The sequence below is a fragment of the Mustela nivalis genome (genome assembly GCF_964662115.1).
Source record: "Mustela nivalis genome assembly, chromosome: 2".
Lineage (NCBI taxonomy): Eukaryota > Metazoa > Chordata > Mammalia > Carnivora > Mustelidae > Mustela > Mustela nivalis.
The window spans coordinates 34,959,703-34,982,849 of record NC_139021.1 but is presented as its reverse complement, the minus strand read 5'-3'; the positions used below and the strand labels follow the sequence as shown (position 1 = coordinate 34,982,849).

At 43.6% G+C, this 23,147-nt stretch overlaps 1 protein-coding gene across 4 annotated transcripts in view; it reads left to right on the top strand.

Moving 5' to 3' along the window:
* The window catches only part of GRHL2 (grainyhead like transcription factor 2), a 162,281-nt gene that overhangs the window by 73,251 nt on the left and 65,883 nt on the right, over positions 1–23,147 (top strand). For all 4 annotated transcript variants that reach the window (XM_082722745.1, XM_082722743.1, XM_082722742.1 and 1 more), the window contains exon 7: positions 4,194–4,305. In XM_082722745.1, coding sequence (XP_082578871.1) covers positions 4,194–4,305 — 112 coding nt within the window. The remainder of the gene's footprint in view (positions 1–4,193; positions 4,306–23,147) is intronic.

Below are 23,147 nucleotides of genomic sequence, written 5' to 3'. Positions count from 1 at the left end.
GGGCAGGGAAAGAGCTGCTGCTGTCTTCTGTATGGAAGGTGTGATTTATCCTGTGTCCCTGGGTCCTTTGCAGCTTGGTTTAAAAAGCTTTTCTGCAGCCCAGTGCTTGCTTACTCAGGAGTCAAGTGAGGCATGATATGATCCCAACCAGGACTGGCTCGGTGGAATTTTCACCTTCATGAGTACTAGTTCTGTTTGTGGGAAATGGAACTATGCTGGAAGCCGACCAGCTTTTGGCATTCTTGCTGCTGCCAAGAAGGGAGGAAACTGGTAATCCTTCTCTACTGAAAAGGAAAATCCTAGCAGAGCTCTCTGAAAAGAGGTTGAAGGGCCTTCTTGCCCTATTGTAAAATGATTTATTCTACATGCTGTGTACGTAGTGCCAACCCTACCGTATTTTGTCTGTAGCTACTGCCTCCTAAGCCCTTCAGCACATTGAGACGAATGCGGTGCTGTGCCTAGAGCATAGCGAGTTTACCCCCATCCCTGCGAAGGGAACAAATGAAGTAGAAGAGAAAGAAGAGCATTTGGGCACCTGTTGGCCAGCTTGTCTGTTACTGGCTTTAGGTAAAACAGCTTCAGTGGTGACCTCTGAGACAGCTGGGGTTTTTGGCTGTGTTTCGGTGAGAAAGACCAGCAAGGATTGCTACTCATTCCTCAGCCCAGCAATTCTTCCTCCCTCCAGGCTGTCCTAGTCCCAGGTCAGAGCTGTAGGAGGCGGGGCTGTTGAGAGTGAGAAGAAGATGTGGAGCTCATGTCCCTAGCAAGGCTGAGCCTGTTGCAGGTGGAAAGGTGCTTGGTGTGTTGTGTGCCTGCCGGGGAAAAGTATGTGTTCCTACCCTGTGGTCAAGGCTGTAGTGGAGGGGTGCCTTCCTCCTCCTCCTCCTCCCCGACCCCCTTCTTATCATCATCTTAATGGTGGAAGGATATAATAACAATAACAATCATAATGGTAACAACAACAGTAACAATGCAGAGAGATGCCATAATAAAAACAACAAAAGCCACAAAATAACAACTAATGTTTATTGGGTATATCTTCTATGTGCCGGGCACTATGTCAATGCCAGTATCTAGCAATTCATTTGAAACTAACACAACCCTATGAAATAGGCACTGTTTTTATAATACTATAGATGAGGAAACTTGGCCTTTTAGAGGCTAGTAACTGGTCAAGGTTACATAGCTAAAATGTGAGGGAACCAGGATATATCCCAGCCAGTCAGATTCTTGGATTTATTCTCTTACTCACTAAGGTACACTGTGTTGAGAGACATGGAGGGCTAAAAGCCAGAGGCACCATGTTAACTCACCAAGAGTGTTAGATTGAAGTCCTTAAAGAGACGAGAGGGCTCATTGTAGCCAAAATGAAATAGATGGGACGAATAATTCCATAATAAATTATCTACATGATTTCAGTGAAGCAGAATTCTTTTTTTTTTTTTTAAGATTTTATTTATTTATTTAACAGAGAGATCACAAGTATGCAGAGAGGCAGAAAGAGGAGGAAGGAGGAAGCAGGCTCCCCACTGGGCAGAGAGCCCAATGTGTAGGGCTCGATCCCAGAACCCTGAGATCACAACCCGAGCCAAAGGCAGAGGCTTTAACCCACTGAGCCACCCAGGCACCTGAATCAGAATTCTTGAAGAATCCCTGTACTGTCGTGGCCTTAGAATGTAAACCATTCACTGTCTTTTCAGCGTGCTGATGATGGTAATGTTAAGAGGGTGTAGATGAGATATACACTTCCTTTGTAATTTACAAGACTGTTTTTTAAAAAAAAAACTAAGTTTATCCAGAATTTTCTTACCAGGCATCCACATGTGAGGGTGTAGGGGTGTGAAGTATAGCATATATATCCAGAGATGAATCCCAGGCTATAATGCTTCTGGCTTTTGGGATTGTTCTTACTCCTCAGCTCTGGGAGAGCAAGCAATCTGGAGGAAAGAGGGGTACACTTGGAACTTAACCCGCATTAATTTTGGAGAACAGCGTTTTATTCTGAGTCGAAACATGTATGCTTAGTAATACAGCATTTTCAAACTGCCTTTCTTTTTATCACTGAAGACAGAAATTTGCAGACCAAGAATATGCCATTACTTAGGCTGATATAATCATTTGCTAGAGAAAAAAAAAACCCCGTTATTTTTATTTGGAATAGAAGGAAATAAACACCAGGAGGCACGCAGTGAACTTTTACATATACAGTAGTTCATCCTCTGCCCTTATGTGCAGGAGGTACATTCTAGGACCGTCCCCCCCCCCCCCAGAGGATGCCTGAAACCGTGGATGGTACCAAGCTGTATATATGCTGTTTCCTCTCCATACATCCCCATAATAAAGTTGAACAATAGCACAGTAAGAGATTAGCAACAACAGTAATAAAAATAGAACAATTACAATACACTGTCATAAAAGTTATGTGACTGTGGGATTCTCGGTTTCTAAGTATCTTATTGTACTGTATTGTACTGTACTCACCCTTCTTCTGGTGATGATGTGAGATGATAAAATACCTATGTATTGGCGTAACATGATGACACAGGTGTTGTGACCCTATTGTTAGGCTACTACTGACCTTTGTATGATAGATCAGAAGGCACTCAGCTGCTTCTAGATTATGGTTGACCAAATGTGGGTCACTGAAACCACGGGTAAGGGGGCAACTGTAAGTGGCAAAGTTTGGGGAAGCAGGAGAGGGAAGAATGGAGAGCTTGGAGCTCATAGTTCCACCAGCCCAGAAGCAGTTCCCCCTCTTGTCACTTCTCCATGTGAGTTTTGAGGTTCCTGCTGCTTGTGAGTTCGAATAATATGGATACATATTTCTAAACTAGTTTTCCTAACAGACATCTGCTTTCTTGTGTAACAAATGCTCACACGTACTTTGGGAAGAAGCCAGATTTTGAATGGACAGTCCAACTGCAAGCATGTATATGACATCTATTATTTGTCAGGCAGTGGGGCTGTTGACTTGAGTAATTGTAAATAATTAAGTAAATGGAGAGGGCGCCTGGGAGACTCAGGGGGTTGAGCCTCTGCCTTTGGCTCAGGTCATGATCTCTAGGTCCTGGGATTAAGCCCAGCATGGGGCTCTCTGCTCAGCGGGGAGCCTGCTTCCCCCCACCTCTCTCTCTCTTTGCCTGGCTCTCTGCTTACTTGTGATCTCTCTCTCTCTCAAAGAAATAAATAAAACCTAAAAAAAAAAAAATTAAGTAAATGACTCTAAGTGTGCAAAATGCCACGAAGGAGAAGTTAGTAAGGAATGGGAATCAATGAAATACTCTGGAATAGTAGGAAAATATCTAAGAAATATTTTGGTTTTAGAATAAGAAGGAGAGAGCCAGTATTCCTGATATTGCAGTTAAAAGGATTTGGGGGAGTTCATTTGTGTTCGTAACTTCTCTTATCTCATAAGTGACAGTCAGTTAATGTGTATGTAGTTTAATGAGGGTTTTTATGATTTAGAACCAGAATGGGCTTTGGTTTCTTATTTCTACAAGATAGAATTAGTTTTTCAAGCGAGTATATCCAAAATGTGTGGAAATAAATAAAATAGTTGACCTTGTCTCTTTTGGTCTGTGCAATATCTGTATCTGAGATCTGTGTTCCTCAGTATGAACTCAGTTTGTAGTACTTCTCTCATTACTCCAGCATTTCAGCCTGAGGCACTTAATTAGGCTAGAAACAGATGCTTGTTTCTTTACACATGGTGCCAAATCCTTCGTTTAAGAATACAAAATTTCAAAAATGTGTTTGCTTTCAGTACCAAAAAAAAGATGTTTTTGGTATTCCCACTCACCTAACAAAACAGTAAATGTGCTGTTAATTGGTTAATTTGGTTGTTATGACTCATGGTAAAAATGATGTAGGGGCGCCTGGGTGGCTCAGTCGGTTAGTCTCTGGCTCTTGATCTCAGGTTCAAGCCCTGTGTTAGGGTCCATGCTGGGTGTGGAGCCTACTTAAAAAAAAAATGATGCAGGATTCTTTTTTCTGTGGATTGTTCTCATTCCCCATGCATTTTTAAAGTAGACCTGTTTTTAAACAAAGACCGTGCAGCTGAACTTGTCTGGGCTTTTGTCAAGCAAGATAAGCAACGTTGTAGAAACAGCTCTGATAGAACTGCTGCAAGTAAAGGCTGTGAAGCCACAGAGGCACCCAACAGAAAGTAAGATGCATGGTTCTCCCTTCTGCAGAGCGTGGTAATGGTGGTCTTCAGTGAAGACAAAAACCGAGATGAACAGCTGAAATACTGGAAGTACTGGCACTCCCGGCAGCATACGGCGAAGCAGAGGGTCCTTGACATTGGTAAGTTGACCTTGACCTCCCTGTGTGGTCTTAGGTAAACTGACATGTTGTCATGCTGCCAAGGAGAGCCCAGCACACAGCTCATAGCTGGGACCCACGGAGCTCTTGGGAAGATATGCCAGGCACTAGTCTGGACACTTTTCCTTTGTTAGTACATTTAGTACAAATCAGGCGGAGATAGCAAAATCAGACCGAGCTGAGTGCAAAGCACTGTTTGTTCTATGGCAGCCGGCTGTGACTTGTACAGTAATAGTGAAACATTTGGATTTGCAAGGACTATGTCTGTTTCTAAAACATGTTTCCATGCCCTAGACCAGATGCACTCCTGTCCCCCTGTGACATGAGTAACCTCAGGATCATTTGGCTCTAAGGTACTGGTGAAGGTCACATGACTGCAAAGTGGGTGCTGGTTTTCTTAATTCTCCGTATAGTGTCCCTTTAGCGCCAACACATGCCTGCTGCTGATAGTGCTAGGTGGTCTGGCAAATGAAACCTTTGAGAGATCTTTTCCAGCAGTAGAGGAGGAACGGATCAGCAAGTACATTTTCTCGGTGAATTCTTAAACACGACGTTTGTTCTCTAGAGCCCAGGAGTCCCCTGGGTGGGACTCCAGGTTCGGCCATGAAGACAGAGTCCATGCCAAGTGGTCCCATGGCGGGAATTTGTTGCAAAGATTGGGAGGGCTGAAGGCACCGTGACGCTGTCTGGAGATGAGCAACAGCAAGACTGTGCTGCTATTAGCTGCGGGCCTGGAGGGTCAAAGAGGAGGTTGAGGGTGTTGGGGGAGCGCCCCCAGCAAGAGCTCGAACCATAGTGGGGGCTGCCTCAGCAGGAGCTGGGACCACAGACAGAGCAGCTTTGCAAGAGGAGAAAGAACAACATAGGAGTCCCTGCCAGACCCACCTCTCAAAGAATGCCAAGAGGGAGGAGGAGAAGGAATGCCCTGTGTTCTCCCTGTCTCCCGCTCTCCCACCAGTGCTTCCCAAGGGCCGAATGTTCCCTGAAGCCACTGGGTACATGATCCTAGCAAATGTGGTTTGCAGGACTCACCCTCTGGGATAGAGAGTAAGACAAGGGAAGTCAGGGATGGAATCTTAAAAGTTTCTAGAGATTGCTTAAAAATGCTGACAGTAATATGTGTGTTTCTAAGTAATTTTAACACTTTATATGCTGTTTTTATACGAAATAAGTAATTTCGCATCTGTGGGCTTTCTTACCTCGTTTTGCAAAGCAGCTGCAGTCCCAGGGAGGGTAAAAGTAAAGGTTTCCCTCCTGTCTCGGGTATCAGAAAGTACTACTGAGCCATTAAAGGGCATTACTGAGCCATTTCTTGGACTTCTTACACACTGCAGTGATGGATTTTCTCAGCCCTTCCATCTCATCCTTGACCAATGGCAGAGAGGTTAGTGATTACGCGAGGGTTAGAGACTCACAATAAAATACATTGAAACTAATTGTTGGTTTATCCTGCAAGATGGCCACACCCCTCCTTGCCTCAGTGCCTGCCCATGAGCACGTGCCCCCCCTTCCTATTAGCTAGTCAAACATGTTTATCTAATAAACCAGCAAACTGAGGCCCCGTGAGGCCCACTGACCCACTTTTCCAGGTGATTTATCCTCAGATAATTAGTGCAAGAGCTAGGATAAGACAGTCGTCTTCACCCAGCTCATATACAGAAACTACAAGATCGATTGACTAGGACAAGGGAGTGGGGATACTTGCCTTGACCTGTTTGTAGTCATCTACATAGAACTCAGAGGAACAATTTTACTTTATTTGAAAAGTTAGCCTTATAATTATTACCCAAGAAAATGAGAGAAGCAATTAAATAGACATATGGACTAGGTCCAAATAAGGTAACTAATAAAAGCATTTTACTGGCTTACCTGTTGGTTCAGCTTTGATATTGTTCTAAGGTTTACTTTTCTTAGACCAGAATGATTTCTCAGCTCACCCAGGGCTTTGGATCTTATCTCTCTTCTATTTTGCCTCTTGCCTGCCTTCGGACTTTCCTCTATAACCCTGTACACATGCATTTGCACACACATGTACACACATGATTTATCTTTGAGACTTAGGACTTTTACTAAGAAGTTTTGTGGCTCCTTGGGCCACCTGCTCTGAACCTGAACCCGAGGAATATTAAATCAGTCCTTTAGCTTCAAAGGGCAAATTGATTTTCTGACTACAACCTCAACCTGACAGAGGATGAAGAAATATACAAAAATCTTATATAATTCATTCCTCTATTAGACTTACAAAAAAAGTAAGCCATGTGCTCTTCTGCCAGTGGCAGTTAATACCAACTCCAGCATAAAGAGAGAGCAGACGCCTGGGATGGTGTGTACATCTGTATGTGACTCACACCGTCAGCGGGTAGCTCTGGAGTGCGGTGCTGAGAACATTGGTAAAGGCTCTGCCTTGCTTCCACCAGGGGTTAGCAATGCCTGCTGACAGTGGAGGGAGGTTGAAGGGTGCATGTGCCCGTAGTTGTCGGTGTGGGTTGAGAACTTTCTAGTAGCCTAAAGGAAAAAAGGAAGAGTCCAGTGTTTTAAAATGTATTACCTTTCTTAACTTCCATGAAGCTGGAGATTACAGTCAGGGCTCGTGGTTGCAGTTTCCAAATCTCCACCAGTCACTGTGGTCCCGAAGTTCAACTGGACCCTCTAGGTAGTGCGTGACCTTGAAGCTGGAGTTAAAGACTGAGATAGGGCTCCTTTCACTAAAGGAGAGATTCATCACCTGTGGTTTTCAGAGTCTGTGGGTGGGATTTAGGGGAAACTCCAGCTTCTAAAGTTACACACAACACACTTTTGTGTGTAGAGGTGTGTGTATTCTTTCTTCACATTTTTCAGGATTCCCGGTATAACCTGCCCTCCTCCAGCTCTCTGTCTGTCTACCTCTGCTCCAAGCAAAGCCCAGTGGAGCTTTCACCTCTCTCTGTATCTTTCCTTGTTCCACATCCCCTCAGCACTCACGCTTAAGGATTGCTCTTTGGTCTCTTGAACCCCGTAATGACGGCCGGCGAACATTCTCCATCTTTCCTGACATACATTTATCTCACTCGGATTAGAATGTTGGTTGTTCTTTCAGGCTGCTCCTCATCTCCCACATACTTCTGACCCTCTGAGTAGCTCTGACCAGCCAGTCCTGCTGGTTGCCAGATGGGGAGAGGCCCCTCAGTGTCCCTTATGGCGTCCTTTCCGTGGGTCTATGCAAAGGAGAGTGGGAGCCTGAGGGCCTGGGGTGCAGGGAAGGAGGCTGCTCTCAGAGCACACGGAGCCTTGGCTCCCAGGTTCCCTGTATCCTGATTGACGTTGCCAGTGAGGCTGCTTCTGCATCACACCAGGCCTAGCTCTTCTGGGACACATACTCACACATTACCTGGTTGGTTCCTCACGTTTTGCAGGTCTGTGCTTGTTGTCACCTTAGCAAAGAGACCTTCCCTGTCACCTTACCTCAACGGCACACCCTCATCACTCTCCAGCCGCTTTACCTTTATTTCACAGCCGACCATGCATCACTACCCTACATGGTACTTACGTATGGATGTTTCTGTTTCTCAGTGTGCCCACCCTCCAATCAGAAGGTAAAGCCCATGAGGGCAGACCCTTGTCTGGTTTAGCACAGGGCCTGAGACATAGTGAGCTGTCAATATTTCCTAAATGAATGAGTGAATGAATGAACCAATGTGTGGATAAAACTCTTACTACACTGACGGAAGGCAGGCCTCTGGAAGGAGTGAACTCTCTTAATGATACCCATGTGTTCCTTGTGTTCTGTGTACCAGGCTCTTTCTAGAGATCACATATAAACGTTGTCTGTCTTCAAAACTCCTTTTGTTGTTCAAAAACCTGAGGTGGTGAACAATAAACAATTTTACCCAAGGTCGTGTACCGGGTAGGTGGTGTCGTTGGGATGGAACCCCAAGGGTGCCTGAGTTTGTACTCCTCGTTTTTTATTATTCTCTGTCCTCGCGCCACCGTACATCGTCTTTCTGTGACAACCCCTAGGTAGTTCCTGGCCCCACTAGGCCCTGATGACTTGTAGAGTGACTGTAGACGTGCGGGACCTGACCGTGCGTGGATGGCCTGCGTCTCCCCGCAGTGCCTTCCTCTCCAGATGTTGAGAACGTTTTGCAGTCTGGGGAGGGAGGGGTGGGACTCTTGGCTGCTGCTACTTCTGACATTTCTGAAAGCCAGTTCACATATCTGAACTGGTTCAGATATGTGGTTCTTGTACATTAGGCCATAAACTGTTTCGTTTGGGGGACGGGGGAAGGAAACATTAGCAGTTAGTTCTTACTTGATAAAAGTAAAACAAATAGACCTTGGCCCTAGTGGCTCCTGCTGCTTTTCAAAGCATGAGTGGAGTTCTCCAAGCCTCACAAGTTCTTTCTTGTGAGCTTGTTGAATAACAACAATTATTCCAGGTCATAAATGAGTTTACATTCTGCAGCCCAGGGAGCATTCCTGTGCCAATTAGACCTCAGACCTCCTGTATGGAAGGAGCCACCTAGCCACTTAGGTTGTTTCTGTTGTTGCTTGTCTCTGATTGTGGACATCCCTTTTTAAGGACGTTGAGTTAGTGCTGGTCCCATGGTACCTTGCAGAAAGGCATAGTTACTCCATATTCATTCAGCAAACAGGCCAGACCTTTTATTAGAACTAGTGATTCAGAGGTAATTAGGATAGGACCCTTGTCCTCAAACAGCTCGAATCTGGAGGCAAGACGAGTGGCCAAGATGTCACACAGTGAGTGGTGTCTTGGAGGGGCGCTTCCTTGAGGAGATGTATCTGGAACCCTTCCGAAAGGACGACAAGAGCACGTGAGGTCAACAAGGTGGGGGAGGGTGCTGCAAGCCAAGGAAACAGCACATGCTCGTACAGGAACCAGGGCAGAAGAACAAAATGAGATTGGCCGATAAATTTTATCAAGTTGGATGAAATTGTTAGCACGGATGGGAGAGGGTGGAAACTGTCAGACATTCCTTGATTGAGCTAATATGGACAGTGAGGTGAAGGAAGAAGTCCTGAGTGGAGGGGATAAGGAAGAAGGGTTTAGTAGCTGTGGAAAGGCTTGCTTTTTAAAGGGGAATCGGAGGGGTGCCTGGATGGCTCAGTCGATTAAGTGTCCAACTCTTGGTTTCTGCTCAGGTTGTGATTTCTGGGTCGTGAGATCGAACCCCATGGTGGGCTCCATGCTGAGTGTGGAGTCTGCTCGAAATTCTCACTCCCTCTTCCTCTGCCTCTCCCGCTTGTGCTGTCTTTCTTCCTCTCTGAAATAAATAAACAAATCTTTAAAAAAGGCGGGTGGTGTATCTTAGGGTGACAGAGATGTGAAGCATAGATAGGATTTGCTGGTCTCGGGCTCTGAAAGGAGTCCTGGGTAAAGCTGTTTTCCACGTGGTGCCGGCTGACACTCCGGGTCTCCTATGAGGCTAATCAAGCCTAGCAGGGCATGTGGGGCCTTCCAGGCCCTGGAAGCCTATAGGCGTTAGAGGTCCATTGACTCATGCTGCCTGTATCCCAGTGGCAAACCTGCCCCACAGGGGGAACGTTTGGGAAATGCTATCTTAGGGTCTTCCTAGAGGAGCAACACCACAGCCTCATCCCAGATATTGAGGGTGATTAAGCTCAGGCTTTTTCTCCCTTGGCTGCTTTAACACTATTTGGGCTTCATAAAGCCTACTTGTACAGTATTGTTGGGGAGATAGTCAAATGTGTGTGTGTCTGTACTTTTTTATATTGAGCTGTAGCATGTATACCTAGTTGTAGTTATTCCATGTTTTTCTATTGTTGGACCGAGTGGATTTTAGAAAGCCAAGAATACCCAAGAGCGCGATAATAAAAATTGTACCTACGTGTAGTCATTCATCCAAGTGGGTATAGTCCATCTGTACATCCGTCTTCCCAGATTGCTGATAAGGACAGTTGGAGGAGACTGTGTGGAAATAACAAGCAGAGAGGATATTGTAATGAAATGACATTTCTTTCTAATGAGGTGCAGGACTTGAACTCAGAGCTTTGGATAGCCAGGGAGGGTTTTGGCCGCACTGTGGAGGGACGATATCTCTATGGCAGAGGGGTGATTCCAGGCCAGCGAGGGGGACAGGGTGAAGGGAGGGGGAGTCAGGCAGTGGGAAGACCAGCAGGAGCCCGGGGAGTGACGGAGTGCACCCAGAGGAGCGCATTGTAAAGGCGGGGATGGTCGGGGGGATGCAAAGTTATCCCAGGAATAAGAGACAAATTCTGGATCTGCTAGATCCTTCGTGATGACTGGCTTTGGAGACAAAGAAGTAAAGGATTACAGAAGAGAAGTGTCAGCCCTGCTGACTAAATGGGGGTCCTACTCCTAGGCAGGGGTGTCCAGAGGAGGGACGTGACCAGGAAGGGCATGCTGGCCAGGGGCCGTGTTCAGCCAGGGGCAGGCACTGTCTGTCTGCAGAGTAGGTGGGACTGACTCACGACTCGTCTGCACATTGAGGTTATCTGGTTCTGTGCAGTGTGAGCCATTTAACAAAATATTCCAAATGAACCACAAATGATAAAATGAACTGGACTACATATCAAGCTTCCTCCAACAGTGGATAATTGCAAAACCACTCTCTGGGGAAAGGCCCATTTTTCCTTTTTTTTTTTTTTTTTTTTCTTTTGTTTTCCCATTTGTTTCCTTTCAAGGAGGGAAGGAAAGTTAGGAAGTTCAACAACTAAAATTAACTTTACAGAAGGAGAGCCAGAAGCTATGATAGATCCATTGAAGCACGGTCACATACAGTTTCTATCTTCCGAACAGAATTAAGGCTTACTTTACTACCGCTCACTTTACTACCTTACAGTGTAGATGTTCCAGAACAAGAACTGTGGGTTTTGCATCTTGCCAGTGGGTGGTGTGGATTGTAATGTGATGATGCTGATCCCACAGGCCTATCCAGATAAGCCTCCTTACTTTATAGTCACATCCATGAGCTGTTATTGATATAAATTTGTAGCTAATTGTGAAACCAACTATTTGCTCTTCATTCCGTCTCTGTCTTCAGTTTCGACTCGCAGTAATCTTTCCCTGTATTGGGATGTGTCAGTTCTGTTGTTACTATTAATGCTGTAGTTTTCCATGGTAATTAGCAGGCAATTATAGTTCATCTCCAATTATTAGCATGTGATTATCGGATTTTCATCTGTGCCCTCATACGAATCTTTCTTTAGAGCCAATTTTTAAATTACCAGTTTTACGTTAAGGTTAAGCTTTTCTTGGAAACTTGAATTCCAGCGAGAAGGAAATGTTTTTTGAAGTTTGGTTCTCAATAGTTTTCTTTGGGGGTCAAAGATAAGCCTTTTGAAGATTCTCCAGCACAGAATTTTGCTGTGAATTACTCTGCTTAGCTGTTCTGTCCAGGCCTGGGAGTCTTTCAAATAGGAATTGTGATTAAAATTAAGTAACGCTGTTTCTCTTTCTCTCTTTGTTTGAGTTTTCTAGAGGAGGCTGGCTTCGGATGTGCCCTACAAGGGTGCTTTCTTGCAGGTCTTACTGCCAAACCTGGGCTGGGCCACCCAGCAATGTGCAGAAACGTGGCAAGGTGGAGATTCGGGTAGTGGGTGAGAGGCAGCTGCTGACTCAGCGAGGGTGGGGGGAGGTCAGGTGCCAGGTTGTCTGCGTGAGAGACGCAACGTGAGGTTGAGGCCTAGGACATGAGAGTGCCCTACAACTCACCTTTCTTCTGGCTGGGGTGTCCCACTGACCATTTAGTTTTCTTCTGTGGAGGGTTCTCTCCAGAATCAAACAGATCTGCCCTTTCCTGTAGTCAGGAGGATGTGGGTCTTTCCTTCTTTAAAGATAACTCTGTTATGTGGAATTTCGAATTTTGATCCTGGATGATTTTCACACTTCTGAATAGATAAGAAAAGTAAATTTGACTCAGAATAAAACAAAACCTCTTGAGAGCCCCTAACATTAAGAATGTAATCACAGGGCTGCTGTGGTCAGGGCTGTGAGTCAGAGGTGAGTTGGAAGGGCAGCCTTGATCCTGCTTCGTCCACAGCAGGGAGGAGGTGGGGAGGGGGGGCCAGCACCACCCAGCAGGGGTCCTCTCCTCCCCAGCTCTAGAGGCGTGTGGTACCTTCTGCTCTGAGCAATGTGTTGTAGCCAGAGTGGCAGAACATTCCTTTTCATCTTCAACTTTGATTAGAAAAACAGTTATGTGATAAATGTGTAGGAGGCTAATTAAGGTTATATGTTTTAAAACATTATAAAATGCAAGTACTCTTCAAAGTTTATTCTTAGTTCAGACAGAACATATTGATTTTCAGTGATCACGGAGCCACTGTGGGTTTTCATTTATTGCAGAGCGTGTCTTACTGTGAGTCCTAGACGCTCATTCTGTTGAGGATGACAGCTCTGGGGAGAAGCACTTCCTGCTCAGCTGTGAGCTTAGTATGACCCAGGGGAACCCCCACCTTCCCACAAGTAAAGGGTCCAGAACAGAGCTAGAGTTCACAAACTGCCCATGTCCAGGCCTTGATTCTTGGAGCCTCCCTTTGAATTATGAGCTGGGTCTTCCTCTGTCTTCCACTCTGCGTTTCTTAAAAAAGATGTCCACTAGCCCATATCCGTACCACTAATGTCTCTCCATCCAGTTCAGCCTGGCTTTTATTAAAAATTTTTTAAAAGATTTAATTAATTTATTTATTTGAGAGAGAGAGAGAGAGAGAGCACCCAAGGAGGGGGAGCAGCAGGCAGAGGGAGAGGGAGAAGCAGGCTCCCCACTGAGCAAAGAGCTCGACCTGGGACTCAATCCCAAGACCTATGACCTGAGCCACAGGCAGAAGCTTAACTGACTGAGCCCCCCAAGTACCCCTTATTAAAGTTTTTTAATGCCAAGTCTATAGGCCCATTTTTACCCCTCACTAGTTTTCCTGGTTACTTGCAACCTCTTCTTTGTTCCTCTCTACAGTCCTCCTTGTTTAGAATGTCCCTCCCTCCCTCCTTGACCTGGCAGACATTTTACCCCTGAAGACCTGGCTCCTCAGTCCCCACTTGGATGGGATCTTCCTCAGCTTTCAGGGAGAGTCAGCGGCTCCCACTATGCGTTTTGGTTTCTCTCTCGTCAATAGCACTTTCCTGTGTTTCACTTGGTTCATCCGTGTACATTCTGTCCATCTCACTAGGTGCTGAACTTCTTGGGTGGAGAGAAAATTTTTTAACCTTTCTATATACCCAGCATCTGGTACAGAGCCTGACATAGCATAGATGCTCACTGGTGTTGACTAGTTCATGAACACACTGCCATGTATGGTTTTGTGTTTAGGTAGTAACCGTTATGGTAAGCAGGCGCGGGTCTCGTTACGTGAGAAATATAACTGGGGTGGCATTTTCTCCTCTTGCATGCTGAAAGAATAATTTTTGGTAGTATTTTTCTGATGTCAGGAGGCTAGATGTGCATTTGGTACCTTAATTTCTTAGATTTTAAATATTATTTTATTATACCACAGCCATTTTGATGAAACTAGTTTAATAACTAAGACTAATTGTTAACATAAAAATAGAATACATACATAATAAAGCAGGGGAGATGTCCCATTTTTAACTTAACTAGAAATTATTACTGTTTCCTGGAAGCAAACAAAGAGGAAATTGTTTCAAAGCAAACTTTCAAGAAAAAGTAGCTAGATTTGGAAATTAAAAAGTGTAATGAAATTAATAAAGTGGCCCTGAATCATTTTTCTCACTGCTCCTAGGAACTATGTTTACCTGGTTCCAGGACATTATTGTTTACTAAATCTTTCCCTGTAAGGGTTTCCTTACTGTACTGCTGACAATTTTAAAGCCATGAGTGGTTAACCAGAAGAAATGTTACCGAAAGGATTAAAGCAGGGGACCGATACTTAGAGACCTCTCTGAGAATTGTAGTAGACCCTCTACTTAATACCGTAGAATGCTTTATTTTCTGTTTTACATCCCCCCCCCCCTACATTTACTAGACACTGTACTGTCTTTCCCTTACCATTTTCGGTATCTTCAGCTATGGAAGACCATGCTTTCTTGTCAAACATGTAATCTGTGCTTTTATTTGATTTCATGTCTTTCGTTTGTGGCCTCATTATTTTCTTCAGAGATGCTTTTAATAAGACTGCAGGTAACCTGAAAGTCTCATGTTTTTGGCATTATCTGATTGGCTTAACAATTGCAAAAAAAAAAAAAGTACCTGGAGATACACTCTGATAGTTTCATGAGGCTCATCTCTATATCAAAAACTACAGAGCTGGTATTGTCAGCTGTTAGCATTTACTAGAAGCCTCTCTCTGGCTGCACACTTCAGCAGAAACAAATTTACGTCTTTGCAATACCCCCAAGTGCGAAATTGGGCAAATCTAAAGTTTTCCTTCTTTGTTTACACAACCTAAAACTTGCCAAGAGAAAGTTTTTCCAAAATTAAATTAAGCTCTTTGAGGTTGGAGAAACCAAAATAAGGCGAAGCTAATCTGTAGAAGAGTCTCTGAACAGGCTCCAGGAATGCGGAGCTGCCACTAGTTTCTCTGCTCTCGGAAAGACAAGTATCGAAATGAGGGGGTGCTGAAGAAGTGAGTGTCTCATCATTGGGCAGGGATCCTGTGAGGTAGGTGCTGGTTTTCTCTCCATTTTGCAGATGGGAAACCTGCTTAGAGCAGTTACGCAACTTTGCTTAGGGGATGCTGATGCCCTTAAACCCTGAGCGCTGTCTCCGGATGCTGAAGTCCGCACTACAGCGGAAAACAGTGAACAGAAGCAACAGCTTCCCTCCTTCGAAGGGCAGCTTTATCTTCTTGAAGAACTCTGTGTAAGAGAATTGGAATTTCAATTTCAAAATGCTATCTAAGTCTTCTAGTAATTGGTGGAAAAGAAGTAAACAGGAGTAGCAGCCCAAGTAATTCAAGTAGCAGTTCTTGCAGAAATTGTTCATGTAACGAACCAGAACAGCTCGTGCAGTGCTCCCCCCCCCACCCTGCCGCATGCCCATCACACACATAACAGATGCACCCTCCTGTGTCTGATGGGTAGCCATGGTCAGCGAGAGGGGTTGAAAAGGGAGGCTGATCTGCAAGAAACAAGAAGTGTTGGCGAGGATATGGAGAAAAAGGAACACGCATGCAGTGCTGGTGGGAATGCAAATTAGCGCAGCCACTGTGGAAAACAGTATGCACGTTCCTCAAAAAATTAAGAATAGAATTGCCTATGATCCAGGAATCACGCTAGTGGGTATTTACCCAAAGAATGTGAGAACACTAATTCAAAAGGACACATGCACCCCTGTCTTTATTTACAGTAGCCAAATATGGAAGCAGCCCAGGTGTCCACTGATAGATGTACGAACAAAGAAGATGTGGTGTTTGTTGGTGTGTATGTGTGTGCATGTGTATGAATATTATTTAGCCATAAATAGGAATAAAATCTTCCCATTTGCAGCAACATGGCTCTAGAGAGCGTAATGTTAAGCAAAATAAGTCAGACAGAGATAGACAAATAGTATATGATTTCTCTCACAGGTGGAATTTAGGGAACAAAACAAGCAAGAAAAAACTGAGAAACCAAAAAACAGACTCTTAACGGAAGTGAACAGATGGTTCCCATAGGAGAGGTGGGTGGGGCTGGGTGAACTGGTGAAGGGATTAAGAGTGCACTTATCTTGGGGAGCACTGCGTAATGCATGGAATTGTTCAATCACTGTATTGTACATTTGAAAGTAATATAACACTGTATGTTAACAACACCGGAATTAAAATTTTTTTTAAAAATGGAGGCTAATCTTAGTGGAACTTGAGCAGCTGGAGGGATTGGGTTTGTGGTTCAGATTTAGCAGAAGATAATCTGTGTGAGGATTTACAGTTCTTGTAATGTGTCTGTGTCCTGTACCACCATTTACCAAAAAGTCATTTCTTTTATTTGAATTTTCTTGAGTCTGTGACTGAAAAGTAGAGTTGTATGTTTTTGAAACTTATTTCTACCATTGATAGCTGCTAGTACTAGCATGGGTCTTTGAGAGAGACTGGAATGTGTTCTCATAGAATGGCAGTTCTCAAGTTTCTTACGATACAGTGCCATCATCTGAGAAAGAGTTCAGTTTTCTGTTGTGAGAGCTGGTTTAACTGGGAAGTTATAGTGTCTGGAAATACCATCTGAGGTGGGAACATGTTGGGGACTTTGTTCTGGAGGGAAGGGGCCCCAGATCTGAGATGATTACGGTGGGTTGGCCACTGTGGGCAGGAACTTGGAATCCTGTGTGCCTCTTCTTGTCCCCACACCTTCCCCTAAGACTATTAGTATACCAAGTGAGAAGATGAAGAATGAACAACTAAAATTGAATATGAGTAATTCATGTAGTATACAAAAATAAATTACTTACCAATGCATCTATTGATGCCTTCATTCATTTAGCAAACTGTCAGAAAGTACCAGTCACTATTTTTCAAGTGATAGAATAGTTTGAGTTAAAAATAGACTGAAGAAGTTAAATCTCACTGAAAACATAGACTAATGGGAAGAGCTTAATTTTAAGCCCATCCGAGCTTATTTAAATTCAGAGCCAGAAGCCATATAGGTACTATATAAGCATATGTATTTGTGGTGTATATGCATAGGATAGGACCTAGTCTCAGTTTGAAATCAAGTTTATAGATCAAGACCAGCTTTTGTTAAAAAAAAAAAAAATTCAGAGAGAGTAAAAAATACTAGCATACATGGAACACAGTAATAGGCTATAGTATAAAATGCTTTCCTCACATAAGTTTATTGAAAATAAATTGAATTGAAATTCAAATTACAATTGAAAGCTAGAACATTGGTTTATAAATTTCTTTGCTAGAAGCAAAGGGGTGACTCAGACACACATAAAGTATTAGGTTTCACTCAAAGGGAGAATTCCAAGGAAGATTCCTTCTTTAATGATGTTTGTGAAGGTAATACAGTCAACCATGAGAAGTAAACAGGAGTAGTATTTTAACTCCAGTTCTAATATCGAAGTCACTCAATACTGCTTACATTCTATGAGTCACAAATGATGGCTTCATAATTTCAGCCATTATTTTTCTAGATGGTATGTGGAAAGGTGCTTGTTTAAAAGGTTGTATGTCATAGATATCAAAGGGATCTGGCTTTGTCTGTAGCCAGAACTTCTTGGGTTCCAATCCCAGTTTGGCCGCTTAAAAAGTAAGTGATTATCAGGGAGGTGCCTAACATGTTAGCCTGTTCCCTATTCTATAGAGTAAGGAGAATTTAAAAAGCTACTGGCCAGCATTGTGTGAGGTCATGTTTGTGAAGTATGTACGTTTAGCACACACTTGGCCCTCAGAAACTGGTGGCTGACCCTATTATTTGCTCAGGGACCAGGACCAAATGGTGGAAATACATTCAGAGCATCTAAAAATCGGCTCAAGTGTCAACATACTCAAGGAAACCCGGGTTACCTCTGACTAGGGAAAAGCATGATAAAGAATAGAATGGACTCATTAGAGTTCCTATGAGTCATCCAGGCTTTAAGAAGCTGCTGCTTTGATTTCGAAAACCAAAAAAAAAAAAAAACCTCAAAACGTACTTGGACTAGGGTTTATTTATTCTACCTATTTTAAGTCAGAGTGAATGCTTCTAGAATGACCCTCAAGTGTTTCCTGAATTTGAGCTGATTCTGTTTGGTCTTTGCAGACATAGGGAAGCAGATGTTTGAGGACAGCTGGGTTGGGGGAGTAGGGACCTGTATCGTTCCCCTCACCCACTAAAGGACTAGCAGAGTTTGTTCTTAAATATTATCCCTCTCTCCCTCCTCCTTCTCCTCCTCCTCCTCCTCCTTCTTCTTTTTAAGATTTACTTATTTTTGAGGAAGAGCTAGAGTGTACATACAGGGTGGGGCAGGGGTAAAGGGAGAGAGAAGCCCCAGGAGACTCCTGGTTAAGCTTGGAGCCCAACTAGGGGCTCAAACCTGTGACCTGAGATGGGGACCCGAGCTGAATCCAAGGACCTGAGCTGAAACCAAGAGTTGGACGCTTAACCGTCGGTACCACCCAGGGGCTCCAGATATTGTCTCTCTTTTGTAGATGAGGAAATACAGGTTCAGAGAGCTTCCATAACTCACTCAAGGCCACAGGGCTTGTTGAGAGAAGGACAGAAATTAAATTCCGGTTGGTAGGTTTCTACCCCCAGTGTCTTTTCTTCATATGCTTTGGGCACCGCCCTATAAACTGATCCCCTGTATGTCCCAACCCCACATATAAACTACCTCAGATCTTTGGCTTTTTAAAAACAAACAAACAGAACATCTTCTAAGGTTGCAATGTAGCACACTGAATTGGCAATTGCGCCCTGAGCCATTTTCAGCATTCCAGGCTCATTATTTCACCAGTCCAGACAGAATCCACACGTTTCGGAAGAACAACAATTTTTATATTAATTATCCCATTCCTTTTAATCTCCAACAATATACACAACAAATAATTAAAAGGGATAGTTATAATTTACCAAGCACGTGAAGCTTAATTACGGTGAAGGAATTAAGAGTTCCTTTGACGGCATTCCAGAACCACACTCACACACACAGAAGAGACTCAACCTCCAAGCCTGAGTCGAAAAACCCATGAACAGACCACCGATTATATACCAAAAGTAAAAGAATAAGACAGCAAAAGGATGCACCATCACGGTTTCCATAACAATTAAAATAGAGTTGAATTCCATAATTTCTCTGCAGTGCGTAACTTGCCAGAAGCGTGTGGAAAGCACTGCTCATTCGCCCATGCTCAGCGGCCCTTCCCTGGGACACCGCAGTGTTGCTCACACCTCCTGTTTTCTCAAAAGGGCCAACTTTTTGAACTTTCAATCTTCACGGTGCCTTCAGGGTATGGAGATGCTTTCTTTGCTTCCTCTCCACGGCAGCACCCAACCCTGCCCTGCTCTGTCCAGGAATTTGTGATGGTCCCAGGATGTGCACTCATGGAACTTCTCGTAGGTTCTCCCCTCTCAGCTAGTTGCCATGCAGGATATGCTGTGATTTTTCCCTACCAGGTGTTCATATCTGGGGACAATTTATTCTTTAATCTGCAAGATAAATACAGGCAGTGATGAATAGTATGATCTTTAGCAGCAGACAGACCTGGCTGCAAATCACAGGCTGGTCAGGTACCAGCCACGTGATTTTGTACAAGCCACTGAACTGCCCTGTAGGACGAGCATGCTAACACCTACCTCACAGAGATGAGGTCATGTTGGTAAAAGACTTGACACAGGCTTGGCCTTCAGTAAGCTCTTGGTTTATGACACTTATTATCCCAAGAGCGTTTGCATTTTAATATCACGAGATGATAATATCCGTATGCAAATCAGTGGATGTTTCAGGATGGGATTCTGCTTGCATGAGTGCAAGCAGACATCTTGGAGCAAGTGGTACTCTGGGCTTACCGTGTAGCTAACTGTGTGGTTTGTGTCCACCGGAGGAGAAATCTTTGAAGAAAAAGAACAGTCTGTCACATGGATTTCACCGATAACTGATAATGGACCTCAATGACAGATGTCTCAGACTTTAAGACTGTATGTGGACTGAATCAGGTATACCTGGAGGATTCAGTCATTCCTGTCTGCTGTAGAACAGTGCTACCCAAAGTGTAGACCCCAGACCAGCAGCATCGGGCCCATCTGGGAGCTTGTTAGAATTGTGTTAGAATGGCACATTCTTTGCCACATCCCACACTGACTGAATCATCATCTCAGAGAGTGAGCCCAGACTCCTACATTTTACCAGAGCCCTCCAGGTGATTCTGATGCACCCCAGCATTTGAGAAGCACTGAATGCTTGTACACACACAAGCCTGTATGCTTTGGGAATCCAGAAATACTCATTCTGCACCTTTGGGGAGTCTCCGAACAGGCCCTAGAGAACGTGTATGGCTTTGCATTCCCATACATGTCGCTTTGACATTCCAAGGACACACACAGCCTTAGAGAAGACCCAGAAAAGTTTGATTGTCACCAACCACATGACTTCAACAGTGAGATAAACTTTGTTCTTATTTCATTAGATAGACTCCCATTTCTTTCATGGTTTCATTCTTTTTTGATGCTTCGGGTTGTTTTGTATACTTCGGGTTGTATACTTCTGTGTATAAATTATTAAGAATAATAAAAACTATCTTTTTTAAAAAGATTTTATTTATTTATTTAACAGAGATCAAGAGTAGAAGAAAGAGAGGCAGGCAGAGAGAGAGGAGGAAGCAGGTTCCCTGCTGAGCAGAGAGCCCGATGCGGGGCTCGATCCCAGGACCCTGGGATCATGGCCTGAACCAAAGACAGAGACTTTAACCCACTGAGGCACCCAAGTGCCCTGAAGAACTACCTTTAAAACTCAGATTAAATTGGCATACATTTTTTTTGACATCTGTTTTAGCCAATTATAATATTGCTCCCTGATGCTGAATTTTGGAAACATCTAAGTCATTTTCCTATTTATAGCCTCATTCTCACTATAATGTTAGTATTCTTTGGATATTTACAAACCAGGGTACAAAACATGTAGTTTTTATGTTGCCTTGTCATCTTTTGGGGGGGAAAATCCATTTAAAAAGTAATATGTTCATAATTAAGTGTTTTATTATTTATTTATTTATTTATTATTGATTGGGGTGATTACTTTTCAGCTGTGGTGGCTCTCATGCAAGAATAAAGCCAGACACTCAAGTCACCTGACTTGTAGTCATACAAGGGAATCCCAAGTGCAGGAGGTTGAATGGTGACCTTCAGAAATGATCTATGTTCTAATTCCCAGAACCTGTAAATAGGACCTGATTTGGGAAAAAGGTTTTTAGAAATGTGATTACATTAAGGTTCTCAAGATGATACCTTCCTGGATTCGGGTGAACCCTAAACCCAATGACGAATCCCTAAGAGAAAAGAGGGGAACAGACACAGAGACACAGAAGGGAATACCATGTGAAGACAGAGGCAGAGATTAGAGGAATGGGTGGGTAGGTCAACGGACACTACAGATCACCCGCAGCCGCCAGAAGCTAGGAGAGAGGCACGGAGTCTATCAACTTGCAGAGCCTCAGGAAGGAACCAACACTGTCAACACCTTGATTTGGAATGTGTGGACTCCAGAACTCTGAGAGAATAAATTCCTCTTGTTTTAGATTACCAGATTTGTAGTAGTTTGCTATGGCAACCCTAGGAAATGAAGCTTATTACAGCAGCACATCACAGTTCATTTTACTAGTTGAGTGGCTATCAGCATTTTCAAAATTCGGGTTTGGAAAACTTTCCTGAGGAAATAAGTTAAGGAAGTCTTAACAGCAGGCTCCTGGATTTCTATACCATGAGTCATAAGCCTTTAAGCAAGTATTAACACACTTTTCAGAAATGGGAGATATATCTATTAGCATTTTATTCATTGGGCAATAAAGTGTGTGGACAAAGTAACATCAGCGTGCAGAAGCTGTTTAGTTTTCAAAAACTTTCATAGTTATAAATGATAGCAGAGCTATTTACCATTTGTAGGAATGGCTTAGAGACTAAAGATGAACAGATATTTCTTGTTTTGCCTAAGGTTAAGGAAAAAGGTGTGGGGCACCTGGATGGCTCAGTCAGTTAAGCATCTGCCTTCTGCTCAGGTCATGATCCTCAGGTCCTGGGATGGAGCCCCATGTCCTTGCCCCATCCCCCACCCCCACCCCACTGCTTGTTCTCTCTCCCTCTCTCTTGCTCGCTCGCTCGCTCGCTCTTTCTCACTCTCAAATAAATAAAATCTTTAAAAAAAGAAAAGGAAAAGGTGTGTCATCAGTCTCTTAGTTATATTTTTGGTTTAGAATGCTCATGGATCCATTCATTCATTCACTTACCCATTTATTTAGCGAATGTATGAAGAGCATTTTATCTGTATGATATTAAGCACTGAAAAAAACCAGCAGTATTTAAGAGCGAATAGCTAATGGGAAATACTGGTGGTAAACAAGTAAACAAATAAATAAAATATTGGCACATGGTATGAAGGAAATCAACAAGCCTTTCCAGTCTTTTTTTTTTTTTTTTTTTTGTTACTGGCATAAAAAAGCTTATTAAACTTACTTGTGTTGTTCATTTATTTATTTGTCTACTTATTTATTTTCTCTCTCCTAGTGGACTATAAAAGCCACATGATCAGAGACATGGTCTTGTTTCCTGCTGTTTTCCCAGGGTAGGGACACTGCCTGGCACATAGCAGACACACAGTACATATTTGTTCAATACATTTGCTGATGAAATGAATATGATAGAACCTGACAGAGGCCCTGTGCCAGATGAGGGGACCTGGAAAGCATTGTGTTTGTATTTGTAATTGTATTTGTAATGCATTTGTTTTTAAAATATTTGGTCAGGGGCGCCTGGGTGGCTCAGGGGGTTAAAGCCTCTGCTTTCAGCTCAGGTCATGATCCCGGGGGTCCTGGGATCAAGCCCTCAGCAGGAAGCCTGCTTACCTTCCTCTCTCTCTGCCTGCCTCTCTGCCTACTTGTGATCTCTGTCTGTCAAATAAATTTAAAAAACAAAACAACAACAAAAATACAAAATAAAATCTTTGGTCAAAGTATGTGACCGAACCGCTTTGGTTTATCTTTATTTCTAAATATGAATGACATTTGCTTTTGTTTTTCTTTTTTTAAAGATTATTCATTTATTTAATTGACAGAGAGAGATCACAGGTAGGCAGAGAGGCAGGCAGAGAGAGAGGGGGAAGCAGGCTCTCTGCAGAGCAGAAAGCCCCATGGGGGGCCGGGAAGGGGGGGCTCGATCCCAGGACCCTCAGACCATGACCTGAGCCTAAGGCAGAGGCTTAACTCACTGAGCCACCCAGGCGCCT